Source organism: Vipera ursinii (assembly GCF_947247035.1).
Source record: "Vipera ursinii genome assembly, chromosome: 1".
NCBI classification, from domain to species: domain Eukaryota; kingdom Metazoa; phylum Chordata; class Lepidosauria; order Squamata; family Viperidae; genus Vipera; species Vipera ursinii.
The window spans coordinates 77483548-77498535 of NC_139512.1; the positions used below are offsets into that span (position 1 = coordinate 77483548).

General features: G+C 37.1%; 1 protein-coding gene across 4 annotated transcripts in view; it reads left to right on the forward strand.

Moving 5' to 3' along the window:
- Positions 1-14988, forward strand: part of TP53I11 (tumor protein p53 inducible protein 11) — an 85454-nt gene that overhangs the window by 36852 nt on the left and 33614 nt on the right. For 3 of the 4 annotated variants that reach the window (XM_083371119.1, XM_083371117.1, XM_083371116.1), the window contains one exon: positions 12675-12838. In XM_083371119.1, the coding sequence (XP_083227245.1) occupies positions 12710-12838 (129 nt within the window). In that variant the 5' untranslated portion in view covers positions 12675-12709. Of the gene's footprint in view, positions 1-11398; positions 11523-12674; positions 12839-14988 lie in introns of all 4 variants that reach the window. The other variant, XM_083371118.1, reaches the window with a different exon arrangement.

Here is a 14988-nt window from a genome sequence, read left to right on the forward strand (position 1 = left end):
GCTCCTTCTTTGCTGACCTTTCTTAAACTCCTGAATCACCTGATGTGAACATTGCCATGTTTATATTTATCTCCTTTTTATGTAGAGTATAATGCATGGTTTTAATTTGGTGAGATAAACACATTAAGTAAATAAAATGGTGTCTACCTATTCAATCTAAGCCTGTTTAGGCACGGTTCTGTTTTCTGACCTAATCTTTGTGCTACATTACATTTACATGATATTACAGGCAGTCCGGACGCGGTGGCTCAGTGGGTTAGGATACTGAGCTTGTCGATCAGAAGGTCAGCAGTTTGGCGGGTCGAATCTCGAGTGCCGTGTAACAGAGTGAGCGCCTGTTACTCGTCCAAGCTTCTGCCAACCTAGCAGTTTGAAAGCACGTAAAAATGCAAGTAGAAAAATAGGGAACACTACGGTGGGAAGGTAACAGTGTTCCATGCGCCTTTGGCGTCTAGTCATGCCAGCCACATGACCACGGAGACGTCCTCGGACAAGCACTGGCTCTTCAGCTTTGAAACAGAGATGAGCACCGGCCCCTAGAGTCAGAAACGACTAGCATGCATGTGCAGGGGAACCTTTACAGGCAGTCCTCTCAATAACCTTTCCATTCCCTGTTATTATCTTTGGAAAGTCAATGCTAGAAGTTTGCACACTAAGGAAAATTGGATTTTATTTTAGCTTTAGCATTCAGTTGTCTCTTCCATTTCAGACTACTTTCTATGCTCAGACAAGCTCCATAATATAAACTTGTTTTGTACATTTGAAGCATTGTTTTTAAAATTGACTAGAAAAAACCCAATCTGTTTTATATCAATAGATCTCAGGATAGAATACAGTCAGTGAAACAGGTAGATATAATAGATTGGTAATCAATATCCTGATTACTCGATGCCTGTTCCAATTGATTTTTCACAGCAAATGATTGTGTAGGTAAGAGCATAATTGGTGAGGTTTTTTTTCCACTTCTGTTTTTTTAGTAGTCAATTCAGTTTCATTCAATGTACTCCCTGTTTAAGGTCATGAAACTATTAAGAGGTTAGTAAGACCTCACCACAAGTATTGTATCTAGTTTTAAAAACATTCAGATGATCTAAAATAGAAATCCAAAACAAGGCAGGGAGATTCATCAGAAGAATAGAGATTAAGTTTCGTAAGGTGATACAAAGAGAGTTGACTACATTTGACAGAACGAGATGTAATAGTACTCTACAAGTACTTGAGAAGATAGAAGATTGCAGGTCAACATCAACATCAATTCTCCCTGAACCTGAGGATGCAGAATAAATGGATTTAAATTTTGAGAAAGCTGATTCTGATTAAACATCAAGGAAAGCATGTCCCAAGGATATGAGCAATTAAGCACTAAAACCAATTACTCAAAGGGGTGATGAGCTCCTTTTGGCTGGATGTGTTCCAGTGGAGGCTAGACAACCTGATGAGGATGCTTTAATTTGGATTCCTGCATTTAGCAGGGTTTGGTTGGTTGTCTAAACATTCCCTCCCAGGCTTTTGATTCTGTGAGTCAGACTCACCAGCATTTACGGTAAGCATGCATTTTTAAATGAGAAGTGGAAAACCTATGCCTTCTCACACCTGAGTGAACTACAATTTTTATTGAACTCCTGCTTTTAGTGGAACTAATGGCCAAAGGGGTGGGATGCCAGCAACTGCAATTCAGCATATTTGGGGAAATGTTTCCCCATCTATGCTTTAAATATGATAACACTCACCAGAGTCTTAGAATCTGACATTACGTTAAAAAACATAAATAAATATCAAAGTCAACTTGCCATGAATGCATTTGTAAAGCAGTAAAATGATTTAAAAGTATTAACACCCTCAAGTCATGCTTGTGAACTCCTTGTGGTTGGCCATGATAGACTAGAGAAAATAGATGAGAGAATATTTGGTATGCTTAACTTCTGAATGATGGAGCTCTTCTTAAAGACTGAATGAATGAAGTTAAACTGGGGCCAGGTGGTCGAGGATGACAAAACTGTGCTGCCAAGTTTTAGAATGGCAAACTGTTAAATTCATCATGGATGAGCTACCCCTTCTAGAAGGCTAAAGCTTCTCATTGCCTGGAAGGGTAGATTCTAGGACAGGATTTGTTCATTGTCTCACCCAGGGCTTTTTTTTTTTTGTCATGGAACGCTCAGAACGGAGTTCCGACACCTTTTTTGGATGGAACCTTGTAGGGTAGGCGAGGCAGGTTGTATGACATGTGTGAGTTCCGGCACCTTTTTCTTTTACAAAAAAAGCACTGGCTCACCCATACACTTACAATGTCAATTCTTAGTCTTAAAAACTGTTTGAAAATATTTGGGAAGAGTTAACTAATATAAGGAGGCGGCTGCCCATGTTTTGCCAGATTTGTTGGGAAAGGAACAACAGTAACAAAATTAGTTTGACTAGTTCTGAGTGCTTCTTCGTTTATCAGTATTGACAGGAAAGTCCAGAGTTTCTGAAAGAACTTTTTCATACCATCCATTATCTTCTCTATCTTCTCTTTCTTTCTTTCAGAGCTTGTGAGGAAGGTATGCTTTCTACCATCAAGCTAGCAGAGTTAGAATACAAAAAGAAGAGAGAGCAGTGGTTCAGCAATAGAAAATTTAATAGATACTCTGGGATAAATGTTGCATGGCCAGTGTTTATTAACTTACACATTAGATTAAACTAAGAAACATTATATGCAGATTTAGATGAATGTACGCCCATCCTACCTTGAATGAATGTTTGCTGATGCTGAACTCCCTCAGCCTTTTCAAGGCAGAAAGCAATTTCGGCTTTTTGTGACTGTAAAATAAAAAGCTTTTTCTTTTAGTTAATTTGTATTCCTCAGCTTTACATTTTTTAAAAATCTCTTTTGGGTCTCAAAGTAGCATTATAGCAAACAGTTTTTGAAAAAGTGAACTTTTTCATTTCTACAAATTATGAATGTCAATAGGAGCAAAATATCGCAATCCTTTGTTCGACCCACCATCTAAAAAAAAAAATCACCAGACAAATTTAATAACTTCTGCATTCTGTCTCTTTTGTTTAGTCATCCCGTGATAAAAGAGCAAGACAAATTAAGAATGCACATTAGAAATTGCAGGTCTGGCATGAAGAACATTGAAATCCAATATTTAGTAGCCAAAAGTTAGATGTGGTATGTTTCCCAAATGCACCCTCAGCAAGATTTCACAGAGTTCATCTTAAAAGAAAATTTTCTTACAGATGTCTGAAATGTAGTTATTAATGTGACAAACGGTTTACAAGATCTGACTCAAGCCTTTTCATTAAGAATTCAGACTTGACCTGGTAGGACAAAATAAAGCATATTTAAGGATAATTTGCTGAACCTAGTGTTATCCATGAGCTGTGGATGTGGGCTATTAGTCTCTACAAATAGAATAGATGCACATTCATGCAAAGAGGATTCTTCATATTTGCATAGTACAGAACAATCTATTTCTAATTCCTCTATATTTAATATAATATCAAATGAGATTCTTAGGCAAACCAACCATCTATTCTTTCAAGACCATGTTTAGAATAATGAGAATTGTTTCAAGCATCAGATGATTCAACCATCAGTTGACATTTTTGCCATGTGGAGCTAATTTTGCATGCACATTATCATAGGCCATTCATCTAAATATGTTCTCCTGAGAGGATTGCCATTATTTCTGGAAGGAAAGAATGTTCCTTATTATTTAGAGTAGGTTGCACCATTTCAGACATCTTGTTATATCTGGTTCAGACTTGCAAATTATTCACTATACTGCATGGTACGGGATATTAGAAAATACTAGATGTTTTGTACCTTGCTTTGGCCTCCCATCACTTTTGTACAAAAAATGGTTAAATCAGCCTTATAAAATACAGATGATTCTTCCTTGTGGGAAGGTTGAAGTTTTGGGAACGTTTGGTTTTGTGGTATTTTCCCAAAATATCCCCAAATGACTGAAAGCATTTATCATGAGCATGTTTATTCAGAGCAGCAACCACCATACTGACTAATTGATTGCCTTTCTGTCTAAAATTTGCACTGAGCTGAGCTATTCTGCAGGGAGACAAGATATGCATGTTGCCTTTGAATGCAACTGAAGGAGTTGGAAACACTCTAGGAACCATGAAGGTGGAGGCAGAGTAAGCACCACATGCAAATTTTAATTTGGAGGAGAATATTACTACTTCAGAGGAGCACAATGGCTCAGCAGTTAAGGATGTTGAGCTTGTCAGCTGGACAGCCCGGGTTCAAGACCTGAGAGCTGCACAACAGGATGAGCTCCCATTACTTGTCTCAGCTCCTGCCCACCTAGCAGTTCAAAAGCATGCAAATGTGAGTATATAAATAGGTACCACTTCAGTGGGAAGATCACAGTGTTCTGTGTGCCTTGGCATACAGTCATTCCAGCCACATCACAATGGAAATACCTTTGGACAATACTGGTTTTCTTGCTAAGAAACAGAGATAAGCACTGTCCCCTATAGTCAGATATAATTCAACAGGGGAAAACTTTACCTTTATTCAACCCCCCCCCCTCTAAATTATTTAGGCACTGACCAATGAAGTGAAAAGAATTATGAAAAGAATGGCTAAGTTGGTAGAAATCATCCTATTTTGATACAAAGCATTCCAGTTCTCTGATATCTGATAACACAATATCAAAGCCAGGAAGGACTATAAAATGCTAGGTATTAGATTTATAAATTCTGATTTGATTCTTAACCAGATAAAGCTTAAGAAAGTGACAAACACAAAAATGTGTTACATAAAGATAACACTTTATAAACTTATCTCAAAAAAACATATCGGTAAAAGCATCTGACATAAAAATATCTTTCATTTCATATGGATGACACACTTTAATTTGTTCCAACATCTATTGAAAGGCAGGCAAACTCTAGCAAGCATGGTCCTTCTTGGAAAATGCTGGCTTGTCTTGCTGACAACTTTCTCTTTCAGAAGGTAGAGGGCATAAGAAAATCAACATCATGATCCTTACTGGATACAGTCAAAGATTTTGACTCTGCAGAAACTTAAACTTGTATCTGAGAACATTCTTGGCAGAAGCTCACTGATATGACATGGGTAGATCAGTTTCTTCATCTGAAACTAGAATGATGCAAAATACACATAGAAGAATCACTCAGTGTAAATACACAAGAATCAAAGCCCACATATCAATTTATGCTCCAGGATTGAAATGTTAGGGGTTTCCCTTCTTTTTTTACTCAGTTGGCATTGGGCCATTTTCTTCAAGACCATTGAATTCATGTGGATTCAGTTGGTTCTCCTGGGGACTGCTGATTCCTGGTTTGTTAGCTTCATTCCTGACAATCTTCATTTGATGTTACTTAATAGGAAATTCTGGGACACTGGAGGAAGAATTTAGGACATTAGAAGAAAATGTCACACTGGAGGTCTTCATTTTAGGAAAAAAACTAAAACTAAATAAAATCAAATGTGTATCTCACACTTCAAAAAAGCAGACATTAATAAACTAAAGCAATGCTAAGTCTACTCCAATTATATATTTCCACCAGGTAATTTTGATGAGTCCACCAAATGTGATAAAAGGTGCCTTCAGAATGATTATATTTCCAGCATATACCATTATACATCTTTGACAATTTATCCAGTGTTAAATACTAATGATACATCATCTTGTAGAAATTCTCTTTCAGATTATAGCTCAAATTGAGCTTCATGTTTTCCCATTGATCTAGCATTATATTATATCATTTTGCCCACAAGTACAGTCTTTAATATATTTATTTTTAATAAAAGTCTGTATACATCTTGGCTATGATATCCTCATCATCACTACACAAATCCAGTTCAAATTTAGTTTTCTCATTTGTAAAACCAAAATTCTAATTATCCAATTTAAATCTTTAATGACTGCTCATAAGAAATCATTGATATATGAAATCCCCCTTTTCCAATTCTTCCCTTGTTTTTTAATTTAAAGTCTCCCTTTATGAAAGTAAAGTTTATGTGGCTATTATTTCTCCCCAAGAAAAGCTTCTTGGGGTATTTCAAAGGATAAGCCAGTACTTTATGAGGATTTTCTTCATATTCCCAGTACATCTGTTTAAGGCACTTGAACAGATTCAATATTGAAAATATATAATCATCGATTAAGCTCTAACTTATATAATCTAAAGGTGTGATATCTTCCAGAACATGTTTTGCTGCATATATCAAAAACTTCTTTTACTTCCTTTTCTAACCCTGAAAGATGCATAGGCTATTATTGGATCACTGAGAGCCTATCTATTTGAAAAATATATCTCAAAATCTTATTGTTGTTTTAGCTAAAGAAATATTAAAATACCACCATCTAGTCTAATTGAACCATTATTGTGGAATGGGCTAAATAAAGCATTAGTTATACTTATTTGAACTTACAACTTTCATGCTTTCTCATCTAAACTGAATTCCTCAATTTTTGTGCAAAGAGCATTCTAACTCTGGAACTCTTTTTCCCCCCTCTGAAATCTGTTTCAAGTTCAATAGTGGATGAAAAATTACAATTAATTGGTCTATGTGTAATTCCCAAACCGAAGCGGATATATAAAAAAAGTTTTATCTTTGGTTCCAAAACTCTGAATTTTTACAATCAAAAATTTTTACTAGCAAAATTATGTAATAAATCCTTTGTGCCCCAAATCCCTCTTTCAGCTGTAAAATTAAAGGAGTTCTTAATTAGATTTTCTGTCACTCTGTGCATATGAATCTGATCAACCCAGCCTATAATCAAAATATATTTTTTCATCAGGGAGAATATAAATGTTTCCTGAGAAAACAACTTCAGGGTGTATTATCATCAATTTATGAAATATCCTCTTTCATTTTATTATACCTCTCAACACTGTCATGTTTCTTAAAGCAAAACAATTTGAAAAAACAATTAACAGTATCAGTTATATTCTTTCCTAGAATGGAAATAAGTTTAGATTCCAAGTCTTAGTTAAAGTACAAAGTTCAAAAAAGGAGTTGGGTTGAAATTACAGTATTACAGTCATTATATCAAATGACTCACCCATGGAAGTACAGATGGCTTTAACTCTCCTTGTTTTTCAGAAGCAAATTAAAGTCCTACTGCAGTGGACTTTTTTCCATTTATCCCTAAATAAAATATAAAAAGTCAAAATGACAAATACTAAAAATAGGCCAATAAAAAAGAAAAAACCCAGAATTGTGACTGCCATATTTTTAAAAAGTCATGTACAACATAAATAAATTAACCACAAAACCACAAAAATAAATAATAAAATAATAAAAACTAATATTAAGATAAACTAATTCTTTAAAGATCAGGCCACAGAAGCTCTTTTTCTTTCCCTGTTAAGCTGCAACTCCTTAAAAAAGGGGGATAAAGATGGCTCATTCTGTATATATGTGATAAATTATCCTTCCAATCATACAACTAATTTCTCAATGAATTGTGTTAGTGTTTCTGTCATAATTTGAATACCAACAGTCAACAGTCATTTCAGGATCATAGATCTTCCTTGAGCAATATCTCAGGACAGGCAGAAATGTACAATACAAGGACAAAATCACTACCATTTGTTGCTTAGCCATGATATGTCCTTGATGAAACTTTATGTTTACCATATTCATATTCCAACCCTACTGGGAATAACATTAGATTTTTTTTACCTTATATTCAATAACTTTTGCATTCCTGGCTACTTGCAATACATTAATAATGATCAGAAAGACTTTTACAACAAGAGGTTTAGGATTTCAAAGACAGACATACTCTGAAGGCATATGAAAAACTGAAGCAAGCAATTCATCAAGGTCTACATGCTCTGAATGTGTTTCTCAATGGCATTTGAAGGGGGTTGTTTATCTTTCTATAATGAAAATTCAGAGCATGATTTTTCCCCCTACATGCTTGACTTTTTCTTAATATTGTCTAATATTTGGCTATTTTTGCTTTTTTTGGGAAAAAATCATTTTACCCAGTAGAAGCTACTTTACCAGCATCTTCTGAAAGTCATCCCACTATCCCTCTCTTGATGTAGCCTAGCACTGCATTGGCTTTTTTGGCAGTTTCAGCACACTGCTTGTTCATACTTGTGTGGTAGCTCACTATAACACCTAGCTCCCTCCCAACAGTTAGAACCAAGACCATGCCAAACTTGCCAGAAGAGCCAATGCAATCCTAGGCTGTATCATCATCAAGACGAGAAGTGATAGTACCACTTTACACCATGCTGATGAGACCACACCAGCATGTAATACTGTGTCTAGTTCTGGTCACCATGATACCAAAATGATGTTGAGACTCTGGAAAGTGGGCAGAGAAGAGAAACAAAGATAATAAAGGGTCTGGAAGCTAAATTACATGATGAATGGTTGAGGGACCTAGCCTTTTATACAAGAGAAGGATGGGGGGGCATGATAGCTGTCTTCCAGTACTTGAGGAGCTGTCAGAAAGAACAGTGGCTTGACCTATTCTCTAGGGCTGGGGTAGGCAACCTTGGATCTTTTATGACTCATGGACTTCAACTCCCAGAATTCCTGAGCCAGCATGGCTCAGCTCGGAAACCTCTCTCTTCCCCCTCAGCATGGCTGGCTCAAGAATTCTGGGAGTTGAAGTTCATGAGTCATAAAAGAGCTAAGGTTGCCTACCCCTGTTCTAGGGCATCAGAGTGCAGGACAAGAAGTAATAGGTAGAAGCTTGTTCAAGAGATAAAACCTAGAAGTAAGGAGAAATTTTCTGACACTAAGAGAAATGAATTAATGGAATAGCTTGCATCCTGGAAGTATGGGTATTCTGTAACTGGATGTTTTCAAATATGCCCTGGAGAATCAATTTACTGGGACAGTATAAGACTGTTGCCTTGAGCAAGGTCCCTCCTAGCCTTATGATCCTGTGAATTCTATGACCTCATCAACTAATTTCTGTTAAATTCACCAACTACTCAACACTTGTTCTGCATCATACAGAAGTATTAGCAGGAATTTCTGCTGTGAAAATCACTTTCGAAAAAGAGATTTCAAAGTGTTTCAGCAAAGTCAGCCACAGCTGTGGGGGCTGTCCAGGGAAGAAGCCATCTGTTCCATGGGAGGAGGTGAGACAAAAGAAGAAAAACTACACCTTGTATTGACAAGGCATTTTATCTGCCCAAAATTAAAAGGGTGAGAAAAAAAGGCAGACTTGTTTTTATTATTATTATTATTATTATTATTATTATTATTATTATTATTATTATTATTATTATTATTATTATTATTATTATTATTTTTCACTATAGTCAAAAACTTGCTGAAGGAGAGAAATAACTATCTCAACAAACCCCCATCTTGCCAGGATTCCTGACAACTAATTAGTTACCTAACTGGCTTGACAATCATATTCAAAGATGTTCATCAAACTGAAAAGCGGTATCAAATAGAGTGTCAGAAGGATTAGTCCTGGATTCTTTACCATTCAGTATTTTCATTAATAACTTGGATGAAGAAGTGGAGAGATGGGGAAATGAACTGAAAAGTAGCAGAGTATCAGAAAAAAATATATTCCAATGTCGTTCAGTTTAGGAATCCAAAATCAAACGCATATATGTGATCATCATTCTTCAGAAAAAATGCAGTTGTAAGTTGCATCAACCGAACAACATTTCCAAAGCACCTGTAGCCCTTCTTCTTCGTATCACAGCTGGTGCTGATTGGAGAAGCAATTTCACCATGGGATCCCCTGGCAGGATCTCTTTCAATCCTTTGCAAATCACTCTAAGCAAAAGGTTGCTGTCAAAATCTTCCATCAGTTCAGAGGCTCTAAGGAGTAATTTCTTTGTTTTCTGGGCATATCCACTGAGAAAAATATAAGATCTTTGTAAAAATGTGCTGGGAGAACAACAGTCATAGATAAACAAATGGTATATGAGGATAATAACTTTAAATAACATTAGAGTAATACAATACAATGGGGTGAATCTCTTATGCCCCGCAAAAACATCAAAACTATCCTGTTACCCTCTCTCACACATACATGCAGAAAAGTAAGCAGTCTCCTTAAGAAGACTTCCTATTGCTTTGTCTAAAAAAAGCTGCATAAGAATCATCCTTCCTTCCTTCCTTCCTTCCTTCCTTCCTTCCTTCCTTCCTTCCTTCCTTCCTTCCTTCCTTCCGAAGCAAATTGGTTGAGAATTTGGACACTTGAAGTCCCCAAAATTTTGCTTTAGGAAAACATTTCTCATCAATACCGCGATTTTTCTTTGTTTTGATATTTTGTTCAGGTTGCCTAATTCAGTGCACCTAAATTATCTCTTTCTCTTTTTTTAATTAACAGCAGTGGAATAATTAACATTCCTCATGCCGTATCAGCGCTTCTGTTAATTGCTTTGTATCTATTACTTAAGAAGAACAAAATGTATTGGGTAGATTTTATGTTCTATTTTCCTATCTTTTCTCATTGCTTTAAAAGTCCTTGTAGTCCAAGTTATTGTATTGCATCTAATTTTAAAATGCCTAAAGAAATCAGTTTTGTCCTCAATAGCGGGGGTGGGGGAAGTGTTAGGAAATTAAAAGAAAATTAGGAAGAGAATAAATTATTGAGCTATAGTATTTTAATGGGATTTCATGTTTTTTTAATAGCTTTACCAAATGGGGTGTTCTCTAGATCTCTGCATTTCAACTTATGTAAATCTTGTCTACCTTGGGAAGTCCATGTTGCATGTTGATTAGAAAAATTAGATTTTTTTTCTCCCTAGAACAACTTCGTTTTTCACACTGTTTCATGCTGTGGTGTAGTTTTAAAAGACTTTCTCATCTGAGGTGCCATTCAAATATGTGGACAGAGAGAGAGAGAGAGAATGTTTTCCATCTCTGTGGTTAATGGAAGAAAGCACTTTTCTAATATGAATTATAATTAACCTATGGAAACAAAAATGCAAAAATGAAGCCAATTTCCAAAGCATACTTGCTTAAAAATTAATTCCAATAGAATGGATTTTTTTTTGGTAAAAATGATCACGAGAAATGTTCCTATGATTTGATCATTCCAGGTTCTGGACTGTAGCTCAGTCCTGACCCCTTTCTCTGCCATTTTTTTTCTCATGGTACCACAGTCTCTCACAAATTGGTTTATATTACCATCATAATTGCTGGATTTTAATTTATGCTATCTCTCTCTGCATCTTGGCCATGGGGGCACACTGGCATGACTAAATGCTATACTTTCTTGTATAGCATTTAAAATAGAACTGGAAACAGCAAACCTCCTATAATCCTTTTGGAATCATAAACCTCCCCCACTTTCTATGAGCCAGAGGGAAGACAGGCTCTTGGCTGATAACAAAGCTTCCCACACCCACTATAATTAATAAGACGAAGCACACAAAGCAGCTGTCTTCAGTGGATTTCAATAACTGCCCTGTCTTGTTTCAGAACCCGAGAAGTCGGCAGATACCAAAAACTTTAATCTGTGACACATCTCCCTCCAGATGTATTGAGAATATAGCTCCCAGAATTCTCAGCCAGCAGGGCCAGAGATGACCACAGACTTATCTAGGTGATTCCAAAGTGGAAATGGCTGATCTTCAGGAATGTGAACAGCCTGATTAAAGGTTTCTATTCTAGCAGCAGCTGTTAGGAACTGATCACTTGTGCCTGGGAAATGCCAAGTTGGGGAAAGTTGGCTAAGAGTATTAGTTAATGATAATAGAAATCCTGGTTCCCATTGCCCCTTGGATCTTAGTGATTGTCTTTGATTAAATCTTTCTCTGGCACTAGTAGAACACATGGATTGTTATGGAAATAACACTGGAGTGGAACCAAATGTTAGGTGCTTACAAGGTTCTAGGGCAGGGGTCTTCAAACTTGGCTGTTTTAAGATTTGTGGACTTCAATTTCCAGAATTGCTCAGCCAGCCATGCTGGCTGAAGAATTCTGGAAGTTGAAGCCCACAAGTCTTAAAACAGCCAAGTTTGGAGACCCCTGTTCTAGGGTTATGCACAAAGAGGTGTTTTACTTCAGCAATGGTTCAAGAAAAGTGACTCTTGGTTTTGCTCAGCAAGAGCTTCTTGTGTTCAGATACTGTTGTTGTTGTTTTTTTTTTTTGAGGTAGATAGACCAATTGATGCTGATGAGTCCCACCTTGGTTTTTCACCGAGGCAGGGTAGAGTGATGGGCCAAAACTTTGCAGTGCCAGGGTGGTATGCAACACCTTTGTGAGGCAAGGCAGATTACAGTATCTCACTGAAGCAGATCCCTGTGATTGCTTGCCCCCCTGTTTTGTGAGCTGAATCCTATGTCTGAGAGTTTTGTTTCTGTTGCTTCTCCAGACTAAGAAGCATGAAAAAGGTGATCTTGTAAATGTTTAAGAGTCCTTTGAGATATGACTTGAGAAGCAAAATTTATTGCCACGCTTGCCTGTTCCTGTCAAAAGTTTTCATGATTATAGATGCACCATGAGAGGGAATCTTAGTGTGCTCTCATCATTCAAGTGGAAGTATCCAAAAAATATTTGATGGTTGCAATTGTTGGGGGTAATTAGATGTTTGTAACAAAAAGAATAAAATAGTTGACATACTGTGTTTGGCTAAATCATTTATATTAAATGAAAAAGATGTCCATGGACATCTTTAAAAATATCTGGATTTGGACCTCCCTAAGAAGTATGTTTTTTTCTAATTTATCTAACCTCTAATCTGTCTCATTTCAGTTTCTGCCCAAGCCAGCAAGTACCCGCAAGTCACCATGGCAACCAAGCAGCCTCCCCCTCTGATGAAGAAGCACAGCCAGACAGACCTTGTGAGCCGTCTGAAGACAAGGAAGATCTTAGGTGTTGGTGGGGAGGATGATGATGGCGAGGTTCATAGGTCAAAGGTAATAGGCGGCCAAGAGTATCTATAATTGTGGACCCTTAGAATCAACAATTTGTCTTTCTGAAACAGTTTATATACTTATATGCTTTGAATACATACTGCAAGAACTGCAGGAATTGAGGTTAGGCAGGGATGAGGAAGATTCTATCCTCCAGAAATTATTAAAATTCCAAAACCCATGAATCCTGAATGCAGAGCCCTTTGTGAAGGTTGGCAAGAGTTGCAGTCCAGCAACTTTTGGAAGATGACAACTTGACCATGTCTTGACTAAAAAAATTTAGAATACTTTCTAGTTCTAAAATCATATTCCTGGTAGAACAAGGGGCACTTGGCTGGACAGAAGAAGCTGGTGGATTCCATAAGAGCTACCTACCTAAGATGAATACCATATGCTGTGTTCATAAAAACATCCAGAATCTGAATTGCCTTTCAATAGAGGATAAAAGTAGAGAAGGGAACTAGGGGATTAGCCATATTGGATTTAATTCTCACAAACAGAGATGAAATGATAGAAAATGTCGAAGCCACAGGAACCTTGGGGAGAAGTGATCATGCAATATTGGAATTCAACATTCTGGAAGCACAAGCAATAGAACACAGTCAAACTAGAGTCTTGGACTTTAAAAGAGCTAATTTCAATAAACTCAGAGAGACCATGGGAAGAATTCCATGGATGAGAATCCTAAAGGGGAAAACAACTCAAGAAGCTTGGGAAATTTTGAAAAGTGAGATAATAAAGGCCCAGTCTAGTATAATACCAACAAAGAAGGAAAATAACAGCTCTCAAAAGAAACCAGCATGGCTGCATAAAGAACTCTCTGATAAATTGAAAGATAAAAAGGACAAGTATAAGAATTGGAAAGAGGGGTACATAACTAAGTCAGAATATCAGCAAATAGCCCGTGCCTGCAAAGATGAAGTGAGGAAAGCTAAGGCTCAAAATGAACTAAGGCTTGCGACCAAAGTGAAAAATAACAAAAAAATGCTTCTTTCAACATATAAAAAACAAGAAAAAAGTTAAGGAAATGATTGGTCCATTAGTGGGGGAAAGTGGCAAGAAGGTGACAACAGGGAGAAAGCAGAACTATTTAACTCGTTTCTTGAATCTGTCTTTACACAAAGGGAAAAAATAGTCCAACCTACCAAAACCAGTGCCATAAAAAACAGAATAGAAACGCAAGTTAAGATAGGCAAAAAAATGGTAAGTGAACACCTGTCCAGTCTAGATGAGTTCAAATCACCAGGACCAGATGGATTACACCCCAAAGTTCTCAAGGAACTGGCAGACGTGATCTCAGAACCACTGAACTATATTTTTCAAAGATCCTGGAGCACTGGGGAACTACCAGAGGACTGGAAAAGAGCTGATGTAGTTCCCATCTTCAAAAAAGGGAAAAAAATAGATCCAGGAAACTACAGACCTATCAGCCTGACCTCAATACCTGGGAAGATTCTGGAAAAGATAATCAAACAACAAATCAGCAAACACCTTGATGCAAACAAAGTCATCACTAAAAGTCAACATGGGTTTGTCAAAAACAGATCATGCCAGACAAATCTTATTACATTCTTTGACCAAGTGACAAAATTAGTGGACCAGAGGAATGCCGTAGATATAATTTACTTGGACTTCAGTAAGGCATTTGATAAAGTAGATCACAACCTACTACTTGATAAGATAGAAAAATGTGGGTTAGATAGCATCACCACCAGATGGATTCGTAGCTGGCTGACAGGCCGTACTCAGTGTGTGGTCCTCAATGGAACTGCATCTACATGGAAGGAAGTGTGTAGTGGGGTGCCCCAGGGCTCTGTTTGGGGCCCAGTGCTCTTCAATATCTTCATTAATGATTTGGATGAGGGGATAGATGGGGAACTCATCAAATTTGCAGACGACACCAAGCTGGCAGGAATAGCCAATACTCCAGAAGATAGGCTTAAAATACAGGAGGATCTGGACAGACTCGAATACTGGGCGCTATCTAATAAAATGAAATTCAATGGTGAAAAAAGTAAGGTTCTACATTTAGGCAGGAAAAATCAAATGCACAGGTATAGTATAGGTGGTACCTTGCTCAATAGTAGTAACTGTGAGAGGGATTTCGGAGTCCTAGTAGACAATCACTTCAATATGAGCCAGCAGTGTGCTGC